A 16,725-nucleotide genomic window follows, 5' to 3' on the forward strand; every position below is an offset into this window, starting at 1 on the left:
TTTTTATATTAAATTAACACAATAAAGATATCTTTAAAGTTTAACTGGATAGTGCTTTAAATTTTCCACATCTTCTACATCATTTCTGAAAAACACGTTTCATGTAGCTAGTTCTGAAACATTAAACGTTGAATCCAGTCGGATTGCGACTTCGTATTTTTATAGTTTTCAAAACATTCATCTGCATTGAATATTTACATGCGTTTTAGGTTTATCCCTTAGATTTCTTTAGGGGCAAATCTATTGTTTTATTTCCTTTCATTTTATAGTTAAGTGGTTTGTCTTCATCTTCGCTGCTTGAACTGTAAATCATTTGTTTGTGTTTTATGTTTTCGTAGCATATTTCTGCTATATTCTGAAATGGCAGAGTATGGAAGGATAGATGCCTCTAAAGGCACCTATACCCCAAAAAATCAGGGCAACTATCCTTTGTGATAAGGATAGATGCCCAAATTTTTTGTAAATAAATTATAAACATAATAGCATTTATTGAAGTGAAACTTCTTTATCGGCGTTGGAAAAAAATTTACCGTCACATTTTTCGGTTACGCGTCACATTTTTCCGTTACGCGCCATCTTTTTCTTCACCATTCATTGTTGCCGTACACAAGTGAAGGTGCCTCTTTACTCGGTAACAATAATTATAAAATACCGATGATTTTAAGTGGAGATTTTAATGTAAATTTTGCATCGGAAAATTCTTTGAAGCTAGTTGAATTTCTGAAAGATAAATTGAATTTATCCATGAAAAACAGTCCTCAAACGTCAACAACAAGATCTGGCACTACAATTGATGGAGTTTTTACTCGGTCACTAAATTTCGTGGAATGTAAACCATATATTTCATATTTCAGTTACCATAAGCCATTAATTACAAAAATATATAATGACAATGACAATGATAGTAATAATTCTATTACAATTAATGAAATGCTGTAATAATCTTAGTAGCAAAAAGGTAAAGTGAAATAATTGTATTATTTGTATTCATGTCTATGATAATAAAATCCTTTTGTTTAAACTTTATCTAATTTAACTTTATTTAACCAATTTCTAGAAAGTTGCATGTAGATCATTTTTCGAAAAATAAGGCCATAAACAAGTTTCACTTCTTACGTGTGTACACTAGTACACGCACACATTTTTTTACACCTAGGTGCAGACTCAATGAACCAATATATTCACGTAGTAAAAAATATAATGGAATTTTACACTAATTATAAAGTTATACCACGTTAAATACTAACCTTTAAATCTTTGACGTGTTCGTGAAATTCCGCGTGGAGAAAATTACATGCACGAGGAAAACACTTCGTCACCACGCGATTGTCAAATGGTACATAAGGTATACGGTAACTGTGGTTCCTACTTATTAAATTATTTTTTTGTCATGAGTGCGGGAAGTTAGGTTTTTAGAACATGAGGCATCTATCCCGCTGCGGCATCTATCCAGGTTTTACCCTAGTACTAAGAAGATGAATGTGGTTCCTTTTGTTTGCCACAATATGTCTTCCTGCAGAACGGGCCTGTGGCGCACCTTGGGGGAGGCCTGTGCGTTAATGGTGATGATGGAGGAGTGGTGATCTCGTGTGTTAAATTTTCTTGTAATGTTATCTTTTTATTTTTCTAGTATCATACAATGAACCGCTCGTTTTACCGGTACTTGTAATTGTGTTAGCAATTAGTGTGAAATCAGTGTATATGCTACTTGTAATGTGCTGTGCTAATGTATAATGTGTACTTTTTTTTTTGCTTAGGTGGGTGGACTAACTCACGGCCCACCTGATGTTAAGTGGTTACCGGAGCCCATAGACATCTGCAACGTAAATGCCGTCACCTATATTGTTCTAAGATCTCAGTTTTTACAGTACAACGGCTGCCCCACCCTTCAAACCGACGCATTACTGCTTCACTTCAGAAATAGGCAGGGCGGTGGGACCTACCCGCGCGGACTCACATGACGTCCAGTAATTACGCAAATTATAATTTTGAGGGTTTGATTTGTGTTACACGATGTTATTCCTTTACCGTGGAAGTCAATCGTGAACATTTATTAAGTACGTATTAGAAAAATTGGTACCTGCTGGTGGGATTCGACCCTATACCTATATATACCTAGTCAGGTCATAAATTCTGTCACATGTTTAATGTAAAATAATTGAAACAAGTTTATTCATTATGTAACCATTCATATACCAAAATGAACTTAACAAAACATAGATTCTTATGACACTAAAGTTTATTCAAAATGACTTCCGTGGTTTGAATACAGGCCTTCAATCTGCGCGGCCAGTCGTCTATCGCAGCACGAACGAGGTCCATGTCAATATCGGCGGCTGCCTTAATCAAGGATGTCTTGAGTGACTCCAAATTGGGATGAGGCTTTGAGCACGCCTTTTCCTCCAAGTGTTGCCATATCTTGTAATCTAACGGATTCAAATCTGGACTGGAGGAGGGCCAGTCTTCGTGCCGGATGAAGTCGATTTCACGCGCCGCCAGCCAGTCTTGTGTGCTCTTCGCTCTATGAGCTGGCGCCGAATCTTGTTGAAATACCCAGTGCCTGTTATTGAACATGGTATGAGAAACAGGTTCCACAAGGTTCGTCAGGACTGTATTTTGATACACAACTGCATTCGTTTTTACACCTTTCTCACAAAAATGTACCTCTGTTAAGCCCCAATAAGGAACTCCCAATCATACCATGAGCGAGGATGGAAAATGACCTCGTTGGACACGCGGAATACGGTTGCTCGCTTCTTCACTACTGTGTGCGTACACCTTATCATTTTGTTTGTTGTAGCTCTCTTCTACGGTAAAAATTTTTTCATCCGAATAAAGAATTTCCCGATATTTTTTTCCCGCGTAGCGCTTCAACAAAGCGCGGCATCTCTTCAGTCTCAGGTCCATTAGACGAGCATTCAAACGATGTCCTGTTTTTCTTCGATATGCCCGAAGCCCTAAGTCTTCATTTAACACCCTTTTCACCGTGGGTCTGCTTAACCCCATCTGAAGGGCCAACAGTTTCTGCTTACGTTTGGGATTTCTTTGAATTCGCGCCTTCACAACTTTTATCACTGCTGGAGTCCTAACCATAGACCTATATAGTAGGGACACGACATATTGTTCTATACGTACAATTGCTTATATAAATAGCACCCATTTTGAAGGCACATACATAAACATATATCTATCTCGTTCTTACTCAGCAGTTTAACTCGCAGGAAAACAATATAACAGTATTTCAGTGCGTACATAAAATGAAACATGAATATACGTAAATATCTCCGTCTCCGTCTAATGAGGCCGAAAATCCGCCATGTTTAGCGCGCCAAATGTCATTGTCACGTCAGTTCGGCCGTCTGTTTTGGGTTGTACATTATTTATTGACTTTGATATCGATTTAATATGATTGATTATATAAAATTTCATAATTTATCATGCTTAAAACATACAAAAATAATAATTAAAACATATTTTATAGGATCTCAAGAAAGTCGATGCCCTAAAACTATTATCTATATGTATTTAAATTCATTATGGAGCCCTCATCCGAAAAATCCATTTTTCGGTCGGAATCTATTGATCATGACACTAATCATAAATACCACTTTAAAATATGTCATCAAAACATATTTAGACATTCTGTTTAGATATTTCGGGAAAAAGGCTACCGACAAAATCTCTTCGGAACTATTTAAATAAAATAGTTTTATTCCGCAGTGAGTAAAACACTATTGTAAATTTGTTAAATATTTAATAATTAAGTGATTTTAGAGAGGAAGTCACAAGGAATGACGTTTGTAATTAATGAATAAATGTTCTGTAGGTGTTTTTTTTTTCACGCAGTCCCTTGATAAGTTCAAAATTTGAATCACTCTCAAGCGAAAGTGATTCAAATGGTGCGGCGCACCTTCCTTGGGGTGCGCTGCGGTAGTATGTTACGGACTTTAGAGTCAGCAAAACAATTAAAATAGATTGTTATAGTCTAAGAAAAACACGTACTCAAAATACGATAACATTTAGCATGCTAGAAATGGGCTGATGGCTTTGAACTACGCCATATCTTTATGTTTTGCGACAAACGACAACTTTATAAAATCAGTGTAGCAACTTTTAAAAATTATCATATCGTTTACTTGGCAAATTCGAAGGACGAACTTGTCTTAGATTTCACCCATCTAAATCATATCATATTTGCACATAACAATATACCTACTTACTTCCCATTAAAGTATAAATTCTACAAATAAATAATACTCAACAATATTTAAAATAAAATGAGCCAAGAACGTTTATCGATAAAGCCTGATAACATTGAAATCTTTTGTACAGCACTAAAGCCGCCATGTTTTGTGGCCAGATGACGTCACAGTGGCACGAAATTTTGGTTGACGTTTCATTTCCATAGGTTTCCTACTTCATTGGTCCTAACAGACCGAGGGCGACCACTTCTTGACCTGTCATCTACACTAGAGTCTTCCTTGTATCGTTTGATGGTACGATAAACGAATCTTTTGGTTATATTCAAATTTTTCAGTATGTTAAAAATTTGAATTGGCGCGTAACCGCAACGATGCAACGCAATAACTGCAACACGGTCTTCTTTAAGCGTCCACTCCATATTTAAAAATGAGTAAAATTCTAAAAGTATACATTTTTATTTTCATGAACAATTCGAAATTCGAATTCAATAAACTTTTTTGTGGCCAGCATTCTAAAAGAAAAGTTTTTACTGTGTGACAATACTTATGACCTGACTAGTTATATACTTTTTGAAGTGAAACTTCCTTATCGGCGTTGGAAAAAAATTTACCGTCACATTTTTCGGTTACGCGTCACATTTTTCCGTTACGCGCCATCTTTTTTGTATTCATGTCTATGATAATAAAATCCTTTTGTTTAAACTTTATCTAATTTAACTTTTTTGTATTCATGTCTATGATAATAAAATCCTTTTGTTTAAACTTTATCTAATTTAACTTTATTTAACCAATTTCTAGAAAGTTGCATGTAGATCATTTTTCGAAAAATAAGGCCATAAAGAAGTTTCACTTCTTACGTGTGTACACTAGTACACGCACAAATTTTTTTTTTATTTGTATAATCTATAGTTTTTTTAAAAGTCATCTTTCATCACGTGAAATTCTTTAAATAACGTATGCATTTCTTATGTAGCAATACATTGAATCGCTTCAAAGCTGTGTCTTGACTTTCCACAATACTCACCTGACGACGTATTACAGTAAAGATGTCGCTGAGCGTGTGCTACAGGTGATATTTAAAGCAGGTCATGAGGTCGACTACAAAGCAAGGTATTTATTGTGTTAATTTACAGACGAGCTTTCTACCCGAAGGCTCAGCCTCATACCAGTCTTGAGGTTGATAATATGTCAAGCATAAAACGCACGACTGATCGGCTGAGTTGCAAACAGTCATGTTGCCCTACAATATTATAAATATCGTTGACTTACTATCGGAACGTATGACATTAATCGGGAACACTCGGAGTTACATTTCTAAAAACTAAAACTATTTGAGAGCAGTTTAGTATGTAAATACAAAATATATATTTAGTTTTAGTTATACTTTTAGATTGAATATTTTACATCCCGTGTACATGTTTAGATGATGCCTCGGTTATTGATTTCCTACTAGACGTGGCCGTCACACTCTCGTCTAGAATAGCCATTTAAAAACTCGTGTAGTGATTGCGTAAAAGAGTTGTGTTGTGTGTCTAAAATGGCTTTTAAATCTAATTAAATATTGTTTTAACATGGTTATACATTCAATGGATTTTTATTTATTTTGAGTCATGCGTTCCGTTTCTTGTGAATTATGTAGAATAGTTTTCGAGTTGATTGTTTAAGATTATTTCCGCGTACGATTTTTGCAATATAAATCTTTAGTTTACCCTGATTTTAGCAATAAAATCTACAAATTCAATAACGGAAACTAGGAAACAATGTTTATTTACAAAATTATGATTGGCATGTACAAATATAGAGTTCGTCTGGATTCATCATAACTAAAGATTAAATAACACCATTTCTGTTATTATGTTGCAGTTTTATTGTGAGTTTAGACTTTTTATGAAATGTCCGAAAATTTATAATTATTTGCATTTTTTGCTTTAAAATTTTAAGTGAGTCTACTCCGGGTCCCGGCTATGATATGAGTCTTCGTGTTATTATAAGTGGTAAAATGAGCCCATGGACACCTCGACATGTTAGACCAGACAGGGATATTCAATTTGCGTGCGTGTCATCTGGATTAAACACATTTTTAAACTACTAGCTGACTCGGCAGACTTCGTAATGCCTCAATCGATAAATAAAATATGTAAACTTTTGTATAAAATAAACTTAAAACAAACAAAAGGAATCCGTCCGACCGAAACCTTACTTAATTCCGAGCATTTTCATATTTATCTACCTTTTAAACCTTCTCTGGATTTCTGCAAATAATTCAAGACCAAAATTAGCCAAATCGGTCCAGCCATTCTCGAGTTTTAGCGAGACTAACGATCAGCAATTCATTTTTATATATACAGATATATTATTATAGATTATAGATATAGATAATATGTAAATGTGGGTATGTGATATGACTATGTGATTGTACTTCCAACATCGCAATATTATGTAATAAATAAACATGATTTGTTGAAGTGGTAAAAAATACCAAAACAACTATAATTAAGTTTATCGACAACATGATTAAATGTCCGGTTTTTACATTTATGAAGACAATAATAACATATTAAACAAATGGTGCATCTCAAACAATGTAAACGGTAAGGTTCGATGCTGATGTCACGTGCTTCGTTCCGTGAAAATTACGTGTGCAATTGATGTCCGGGTTGACTGCTGCCGGTGGAGTTAGGTCTCGTGTCTCCCAGTTTATGTTCTGGAGCGGCTCTTTGCCTGAAAACCTAGGAGGTATCTTGGCGGGACGACGCGGGTTTTTATACGGAAATAGTAATAAAAAATTTGATTAAACACCGTATCTATATATTCATCAACAATACCAGGGTATACGTTAATACCGGCCCTAATCTCTATTGAAAAATGGCAAAATGGCAAAATTACTGGTGGTAGGACCTCTTGAGAGTCCGCACGGGTAGGTACCACCGCCCTGCCTATTTCTGCCGTGAAGCAGTAATGCGTTTCGGTTTGAAGGGTGGGGCAGCTGTTGTAACTATACTTGAGACCTTAAAACTTATATCTCAAGGTGGGTGGCGCATTTATGTCATAGATGTCTATGGGCTCCAGTAACCACTTAACACCAGGTGGGCTGTGAGGTCGTCCACACATCTAAGCAATAAAAAATAAAAAAACCTATCACTAAATAAGTTCCCGTTCACCTGAGGCTAAGAGCCTACAGGAGTTCATAATTATGAAAGTTTAAATGTCAAAAAGATTAAGTGGAAGTAATAATTCTATTGTATTGAGGGTCTTTCAACAAGAACGCACAGCTACTTCGAGGTGTAATAAGGCAGAATGAGGGTAGTGTCTACTTTTTTTTCCTACCTATGCTGATAGCCTTGAGAGGCTATTTCAGCTTCTTCTTGACGTGTAAGTGAGCTCACGGGACTCAAACTGGTAGTGTTGCTAATACTGGCCCTAGTAAGAGCAGTGCTTCGCAACATCTACCACCGGATTGGAAATGCTACCATTGAGAAGTTGCGGCGATAAATTCAGTGGGCTGTGTCTATGGGTTAATTTACTCACCGAGCCCTTCGTCGCAAGCGACGGGCTCGACGAGAACGATGACCGGACGTTGTTCTAGTACATAAACAACACTATTGCCACATTCAACCCGCTGCTCATCAAATGTAAAGTACTGTTTTTTTGCTAGAAATTTAATTTTGAACTACGAATTGACCTTTAATCATTAATTTGGGCATCAAGCAACGTCGCACAAAGTTTTCTTCCTTTTCAGGCTACGTCACACACGTTTTGTTCCGCACCACCCGGCCACGTAATATCACACCTGTTTCGCTATACAATTGAGAATGCAGAGTAACGAGCTTGTGTGTACAGTTGGTTGTTGATTATTATTATTGTATGTTTGTAGATTTCCGCTTTTGAGGACGGTATCTTACGTCCTTTCAATTGGGTGTTATGAAAGTGTCCACAACGTCACGACCTTGACGATCTTTTAGATGTGATTGAAAATCTCACTGCTGGCACCTTTGTTCTTCCAGGAATTCAATCAGCCGATGATTGTTGTTGAATTAGTTTTGTCGATGACCTCAGGGTGTGATTTCAGGGTAGCAATGTAATTGACCCAGTAGTCTGCAACTCCACCGCACTGCAACAAGATATGCGTTGAACTATCAATTGAAAAATGCTCTGAAAAACATACGCTATAGACATATAAGTGCATTAAAGACAAGAAGCTTACACGCCATCTGAATGATAATAATACCATAGACGCAACGTGAATAGCGCCGTCCTCATCAAAGTATTAGGTCGAATCTCAGTTGCGTTGGAAGAACCTTCCGCCTTTCAGAGCGAAATATATGTGGTTGAAACAGGTAGAGTTCATCGTACTTTAGTAGTGGGGGGGGGGGTCTTAGCAAATATCACATTCATGGTCGAAAATTCTAAAAAATGCCTCATGTAATTAATGGACGCCCTCTTGACCTTGCTGACGTTCGTGAGCGATAGTGGCCGCTCTACACCTGGACGGAGGTATGCTCGTCTGTCTGTTAAGGCAATAAGAATGGATTATTTGCAATATTATCGAAAATAATACTCTGGGCTAAGTTATAGGGTCCAGATACACTTTCCACTAGTTCTTAAGTACGAGTTGTAACGTGGACTGTGGACTGTTCTGTACTGTAACGTGATCTGTACTGTAATGTGGATTGTTCTGTAACGTGGTCTGTACTGTAACGTGGTCTGTATTGTAACGTGGTCTGTACTGTAACGTGGTTTGTACTGTAATGTAGATTGTTCTGTAACGTGGTCTGTACTGTAACGTGGTCTGTACTGTAATGTGGGCTGTACTGTAATGTAGATTGTTCTGTAACGTGGTCTGTACTGTAACGTGGTCTGTACTGTAATGTGGATTGTTCTGTAACGTGGTCTGTACTGTAACGTGGTCTGTAACGTAACGTGGTCTGTACTGTAACGTGGATTGTACTGTAACGTGGTCTGTACTGTAATGTGGACTGTACTGTAACGTGGACTGTACTGTAACGTGGTCTGTACTGTAATGTGCACTGTACTATAACGTAGATTTTGGGCGATATATGAATTCGGTCGAGCGGTCGGTTAATCTTTAAAAATATATTGCGAAAGAATTTGAATGCCTCATTAATATTTAACAGAAATGTAGACGTGATTAGTACATTAATATTGTGGTTGCTAATTGTTTCACCACTTACTGTTTGTTCGTAGGAAACCTGATGGTTACCGTGTTGCCTCTCTGACTGGAGTCCCCGTGGCGAGCGAGTGTCTGCGCGAATTCTGCTGCCCGAAATTACATGGATATGTACAGTACTGGTGGTAGGACCTCTTGTGAGTCCGCGCGGGTAGGTACCACCACCTTGCCTATTTCTGACGTGAAGCGGTAATGCGTTTCGGTCTGAAAGGTAGGGCAGCCGTTGTAACTATACTGAGATCTTAGAACTTATATCTCAAGGTGGGTGGCGCATTTACGTTGTAGACGTCTATGGGCTCCAGTAACGACTTAACACTAGGCGGGCTGTGAGCTCGTCCACTCATCTAAGAAAACAAAAAGTTTTTGACACCATCGCAGACGCGCTCAGTGTATTCAGGTGTTTGTCAGATTTTGGATTCAAACTCATTTGTTTCAGTCGCAGAAACTATATTATGGTTCAAAGAATGAGGTGACTTGAAGAATACAACTGGCGGCCGTAATGATTACGGTTCAATTAGTAATTGATTATATTAAATATCATTCACTTCTTTTTTATGTTTACAATAATATGTCGGTAAATAAACCGACCCAATCTTGAATTGAATAAGCTTGTTCGAAAGCGCTAGAGTACAGACAATTCATTTAATTAGAAAAGGTTATATTTTTTATTATTTAGTTAGGCATTTATATGAATTATTTTATTATTAAGTTAATTTTGTAAAGCCATCATTTAACAAAATAATTAGTTTCATAATAATGGTATTTTTTTTATATTTAATAGTAATTAAGTCAATCTTTCCTCTCTAAATCTATCAAACAAGCTGGGGCTATAATTAGCTGTAACATTCGCCTTGAAAAATTAAATCCTAAAATCTTATTAAAGTTATAACTAATTAAAATAATTGATACTAAAAATTATTATTTGAGGCGATAAAGGCAATAAGTTTTTATGTGTATGATAAAATATATTTAAAATGATTGAAAAGTTTAAACTTGTCTTCAATCTCTCCCTGTGAGAAGTTTCACCTCTACTTGATTTATTCACTGAAAATATTTCAGTCAGTACGAAAACTGTTTTATAATAATAATAATAATAATAATAAAAAATTATTGCTTACATGGGTGGATGAGCTTACAGCCCTCCTGGTGTTAAGTGGTTACTGGAGCCCATACATACACATCTACGACGTAAATGCGCCACCCACCTTGAGATGTTTATTATTATATTGATGTATTATTATACTGTATACTGAAAACTGTTGGTCACGTTATTATGTGATTATTATGTGATCACATTATTATGCATGTGATGTGAAGACACATTATTATGTGACCAACCTCATTCTGTTTCAACTGAAAAATAGTCATGCGTCTGTTGGAGGGATGTGATTAAGACTTCGACCGTTATTGTGTATGGTCTCCCGGAGCCATACAATAGGTACGTACCATACCGAGGGTCCCTTGTTGTCATTAGTCTCATTAGATACGAGACGATTTAGGTATAACCTAGAGGTATAATTTCTCTGCCGTGAAGCAGTAATGCGTTTCGGTTTGAAGGGTGGGGCAGCCGTTGTAACTATAGTTGAGACTTTAAAACTTATATCTCAACGTGGGTGGCGGCATTTTCGTTGTAGATGTCTATGAGCTCCAGAAACCACTTAACACCAGGTGGGCTGTGAGATCGTCCACCCAACAATGCAATAAAAAAAAACCTAACTCTGAATTCCCATGAATGTTCAGAGCGTAAGCTAATGAAAAACATACATTTATGTTGACCTTGACTAGTCACTTATGTGAACTGACAGTTCTCATTTCCTTCAAAGCGTTCAAACGGACGTCAATCTGCAATCTTTTGAGATGTTCGTGTAAATTATCTTTGCGATTTGAACTTTGTAGAGGCGGGTTGCACGAACACAAACTGAATATATTTAAACAGCGTTTATGAATCCACAGTTAAAAATCCAATACAACTTGACGTTGATAAGTTCGAGATTTACAATTTCAAAAAATAAATTGATAAATGGGTTTAACTACTACATAGTTTCGGCTGTAACAAAACTCATTACTGCAAGTTAAAGGCCTCTGCTCCCTTTGGAAGATGTAGTCTTATCTGCGCCCTAGGTTCATATACCATCGTGCTTCCAATATCTGCTGAAACCATGTGTCTGAGCTGCTTAACCATTCTGTAGTTATTCTTTTTAGAAGTTAAACATCAACCTCATATCTTAAGCTGGACGGCACCGTTAACATATAACATATAAAATTGTTCATTCCACTTTGTTTTCTCAGTCCTCTACTTTTTAAACAAGTTTATTTTTAATACACAGAACGCGTAAATCCAAACAGCTTAGTCAGCCGTCCGCTTATTACACGTACGACGTGATACTACATATATTTTTAAAAACTTTTTTTTTGGCAAACATTCGTATTACAAGGTGTTTTCCAAGACAATATAAACATATAATTTGCACGAAAAAAAATTCAAACATAACTTATAAAGCAGACTAGAGAGACTGACCATCTTGTATTTGACAAAATACATCATTCAGACGTGGATCGTAGTCATTATTAGCTTCATACACCGACAAGTGTTTAAATAGCCTATCGATTACCGTCTGTTTATTTTATTTTATTTTTTTATTGTCTAGATATGTGCACGAGCTCAGCCTAATAGGCTATTTCAACCTAACGCGGTGTTAAGTGGTTACTGGAGCCCATAGACATCTACAACGTAAATGCGCCATCCATCTTGAGATATAAGTTCTAAGGTCTCAGTATAGTTACAACGGCTGCCCCACCCTTTCAAACCGAAACGCATTACTGCTTCACGGCAGAAATAGGTGGGGTGGTGGTACCTACCCGTGCGGACACACAAGAGGTCCTACCACCAGTAACAAGTAGACAATTCCAGTGTTGTGGAATTGTCAAAATATAGTAGTGCCTTAAACACTTCTCCCCCCCCGCATTAACAAGCACGATCATTCAATATAAACCGGTGTTTAATTAACGAATGGAATCGTAATCGTAAATTTGATCCGCGATGTGTTACCCATATCACACCAATACACGGTTACAGTATATGTATTGCAGAGCGCGGCCGGCTAGTTCATCACATTCAGTGCTTCGCCATTCACGTTCATAAGACGCGACATGTGCACATCGAAATATCGTCAAACAATAACTCGACAATTTCAATAACTTAAAAAAAAACCGTGCTTATTGTTCTTGCAATTGTATTTTACAATTTAGTAAAATAATCTACATTCAATATAATTTCGTGCAATTTGAATTTAATGCAATTTAGTGCTTGTGTTTCTTCAGTGTTATAATGAGTGCCCAGGACAGATACAGATATAAGGGTGACGACGATGGCTTTGGACGGAAGAGTTCCACAGTGTGGACAGTCAGCAAGCCCAGTAATGATGAAAGGCATTACCCGTATAACGAAGCTATTAATTTGGCTGGTGAGTTTTCATCTTATTTTTTGATAACTTATATAAAAATAAAACTGTGGTTTGAAATTAAATTGGCGGTAAAAATCAAACATATTATGTAATAATAAATTATTTGTGTTTTATATTGATTTATCTAATTAATGTAGTAGAATATAATAAAAAATCAGTTGTCCTTTGTTTTGTAGACGCTTACAGGGTTGATATTGTGTTCAATAGCAGTTCTTGTTTCGTTCATGGATAGGTTGGTTGCATTGGTGTCGAGGTTTTGAATGATGCTCAATAGCGGAGACATTTGGTGGATCAGGTCAAGTTGGCGTCAAAAATGCTGGGAAACGCTCAACAGAGCGACGCGGTACTTCATGCCTAGACAAAGACTTTTGCTTAGACAGTGCTCTGAGGAATTGTTTGAAATGATCCCATCATCTCGGTTTTAATTCTTTTGACATCCTGCTTTGGAATAAACTTTCGTCTTCCGTGTTTCCTGAATGCTATGACATGTCTTCTTTAAATCAGATTTGCGGAGACTACTCAGCTGGTCCTGGTATTGTTAACGGCTATGGGCGTCGGTGACCACTCACCATCAGGTGGGCCGTACGCTCTCCGGATTGCAATGGCAACAAAAAAGGCACACGAATCTATGATGGCTGCTTGACGAACAATGTTTACCGCCAATAATTAGATAGTTTCGAACATCTTAAATTTTATTTTATCTATATCTAATCTATATTTTTTTCTCTAACAAATTGTTTTCAATTTTTCGCAATGGTTCTTTTAAAATATTTCAGCGTCAGCTTCCGCAGCTGCCTATTGAGGCGTGAAGTAAAACTCAATACTAACAGTTCGTTTTGGCGAAAATATATTGTTTAATTAATCAACAAATTAAGGAGCGGACGGTTAGCGTGGTATGGACATGTGATGCGTAGAGAGAAGATGCATGTGACTAGGAGATGTATGGAAATGGTAGTGCAAGGTAGAGAGGGAAGAGGTCGACCGAAGAAGACATGGATGGAGTGTATGAATGACGATATGAGAGAGAGAGGAGTGAGTGTTGAGATGACGGCTGATAGAAGAGAATGGAAGAGAAAAAATAGCTGTGCCGACCCCACCTAGTGGGATAAGGTGGAGAAAAAGGAGATATTATTTAATTAATCAAATCAACCTAAGTATTCTCAAAAAATTCGCTTCAATCTTACGCTAATAATATTCTTATTCGCATTCGCAACAGTTAGCCAGCTCGCGGTGTACGGAATACACGTCCGTTTGCATAATATACATCTGTGCTTTATGTAAATTTTCCTAGGCATTTGATTTGACACACAATATTGTTGCAATTGTAATGCGTACGCTTGTCCGTTAGTAATTTATTGCTCCGTTATGGATACGGCTGATTAAATGCAAACCGTCATTAAAAATACCATTATAGTTAAACTCATTTTATTGTATGTGTTTTCATTGTTATTTGCTGGTGGTAGGACCTCTTGTGAGTCCGCACGGGTAGGTACGCCCTGCCTATTTCTGCCGTGAAGCAATGACGCGTTTCGGTTTGAAGGGCGGGGCAGCCGATGTAACTATACTCAGACCTTAGAACTTATATCTCAAGGTGGAAGGCGCATTTACGTTGTAGATGTCTATGAGTTCCAGCAACCACTTAACACCAGGTGGACTGTGAAGCACGTCCACCCGTCTAAGCAATAAAAAAAAATTGCGGCCTTGGATTGGGCGATCGTAGACATAATACAGCATGAATATCGTCACCCACCTTGCAACATGAGATCGAAGTGTGCAACGACTGTCACTCTCTGTAAACCACTCACTCACCATCATATAAACTTAGATTTATTAAAGGTTTGCTTCGGCACAGATTCTTCTAAGAGATCATCCACTATTATTAATAATTATTAATAGTGGTTCCCTGCATTGGTGGTAGTTCCCTGCATAGTTCAGCACTTCGTTCATCAAACTATTACGAGAAAAGGAAAGAATTCGGAAAAGGTTCAAAAAATACAGAAACCCTAGATACGAAATTGAATACCATCTGCTCCGCTCTAGATGCCACGCAATGTACGATAAATGCTACTCAGATTATAGGAATAAAATCGAAGCCAATATCCCAAAGAACCCCAAGCTTTTCTGGAGCTTTGTTAAACATAAAAGAGGTGGTGACTCGTCCATACCTGCAACTATGAACTTGGAAGACCAGGTTGTAAAAACAGGCCCTGACATTGTGAATCTTTTTGCAGAACATTTTGCCTCAATTTACTTGCCCAGCTCAACACCTCCGGATAACTTTACGCTTGAATCTCAGTGCCACGGGTCCCCACAACGGATATTGTGTTCATTGGCTATCGAAGAAATTGAGGTGCTTAAAGCGATCAAAAAGATTGACTCTGCGAAGGGTGCTGGCCCGGATCTGATTCCGCCGGTATTTGTGAAAAGATGCGGTTCTGCGATAGCTCTGCCTCTGTCCTTAATGTGGAAAAAAAGCGCGCATTGTACCAGTCTTTAAAAAAGGGGAAAATTCTGACGTTAAAAACTATCGCCCTATTTCCATTCTGTCTTGCTTGTCTAAACTATTTGAATCGATTGTCTATCCTGTGATCTTTCGGCTTGTAGACGGCAGCATCTCGGATTCACAGCACGGTTTTAGACGTGGACGCTTAATCGTCACTAACTTGGTCCCTCAGGACTCAGGCAGGCAGGTTGACGCCATCTACACCGACTTTAGCAGTGCTTTTGATCGAGTTAACCATTCAATTCTTATGAGGAAATTATATTGATTCGGTGTGGATGGCCCACTTTTGAAATGGTTCGAGTCTTACTTGCAACAGAGACATCAGTCGGTGTCTGTAGATGGACTTAACTCGAAAACTTATTTTGCAAATACCGGTGTGCCCCAGGGATCGTATTTGGGACCCCTTCTTTTCAAAATCTTTATTAACGACATAGTCGATAGAGTAAGTCACTAAAAGGTGTCACTATTTGCCGATGACCTCAAGATATACAAAACCACAGTTTCTGTTGTCGACTCTCGCCAATTGCAAATTGACCTAGATGCGATCCTAACGACTTGTCATTGCCGAGTGTTGTGGCATCGATGCTCGGTGACGACGAGTCGTGGAAGGCGATGCTCGACTTCTATGAGTGCACCATCTCGCAGAAGGAGGCGGCGAGGCGCGTGAGAGACGCACAGGTCCGCCGCCATCGAGCGGGGGCCAGGGAGGCGGATTTCGCCCAAGCCCTGGCCCTCTAAGTGTTTCGGGTCTCCCTCACATGTCGGCCTGGGGACCGATGAAGGGGGCCTAAGAAGACGACGTGCAAGCTGCTCTGCACGCGTTTTATGCAAGAGCATCCGGCTGACGAAAGGCCGGCTATCCTCCGGCTACCCACGCTGGTTCTGATCCAGCGGGGTATTCCGTAGGATAGACCATTCTAACCGGCGCTATCTAGGCGGGCTTCGGATAGCCTGCCGACCGAGAAGACTGGTGGTCGTGGCGCCGACGACCGCCAGTCCAGCGTCCCGAGGGGGAGGGTGATGGGAGAGATGTGCTCCGCACTAAACGCTTCACTTTCCCCCCTTTGCCTTTTCATGAGTTCTGTCACATGCGAGGTTTGGATGCTGGTTGTTGAGCGACAGGAGGTTTTAGTCGGTTCAACTCCGACATGCCCTACCCTCCATCCCCAGTGGAGGGCGGAAGTCCGGTGATTTCCTCCTGACAAAAAAAATCCTACAATGGTGTCGCTGTAACAGTATTACACTCAACGCAAGTAAATGCTTTCACATTAAATTTACTAGAAAAAGAAAGCAACTTGCTACGGAATATAAGCTTGATGGTACAGCACTGGCAGAAGTTAACGAAATCCGAGATCTTGGCGTGATAGT

General features: G+C 38.4%; 1 protein-coding gene across 2 annotated transcripts in view; it reads left to right on the forward strand.

The window, feature by feature from the left end:
• The first annotated feature begins 5,165 nt into the window (after positions 1-5,165).
• LOC101741156 (synaptic vesicle 2-related protein) overlaps positions 5,166-16,725 on the forward strand; it is a 30,894-nt gene continuing 19,334 nt past the window's right edge. The window contains exon 1 of one of the 2 annotated variants that reach the window (XM_021348278.3): positions 5,166-5,312. In XM_021348278.3, the coding sequence (XP_021203953.1) occupies positions 5,291-5,312 (22 nt within the window). In that variant the 5' untranslated portion in view covers positions 5,166-5,290. Of the gene's footprint in view, positions 5,313-11,919; positions 12,855-16,725 lie in introns of those variants that run through there. The other variant, XM_004926550.4, reaches the window with a different exon arrangement.

This window comes from Bombyx mori, chromosome 6, assembly GCF_030269925.1.
Source record: "Bombyx mori chromosome 6, ASM3026992v2".
NCBI lineage: Eukaryota > Metazoa > Arthropoda > Insecta > Lepidoptera > Bombycidae > Bombyx > Bombyx mori.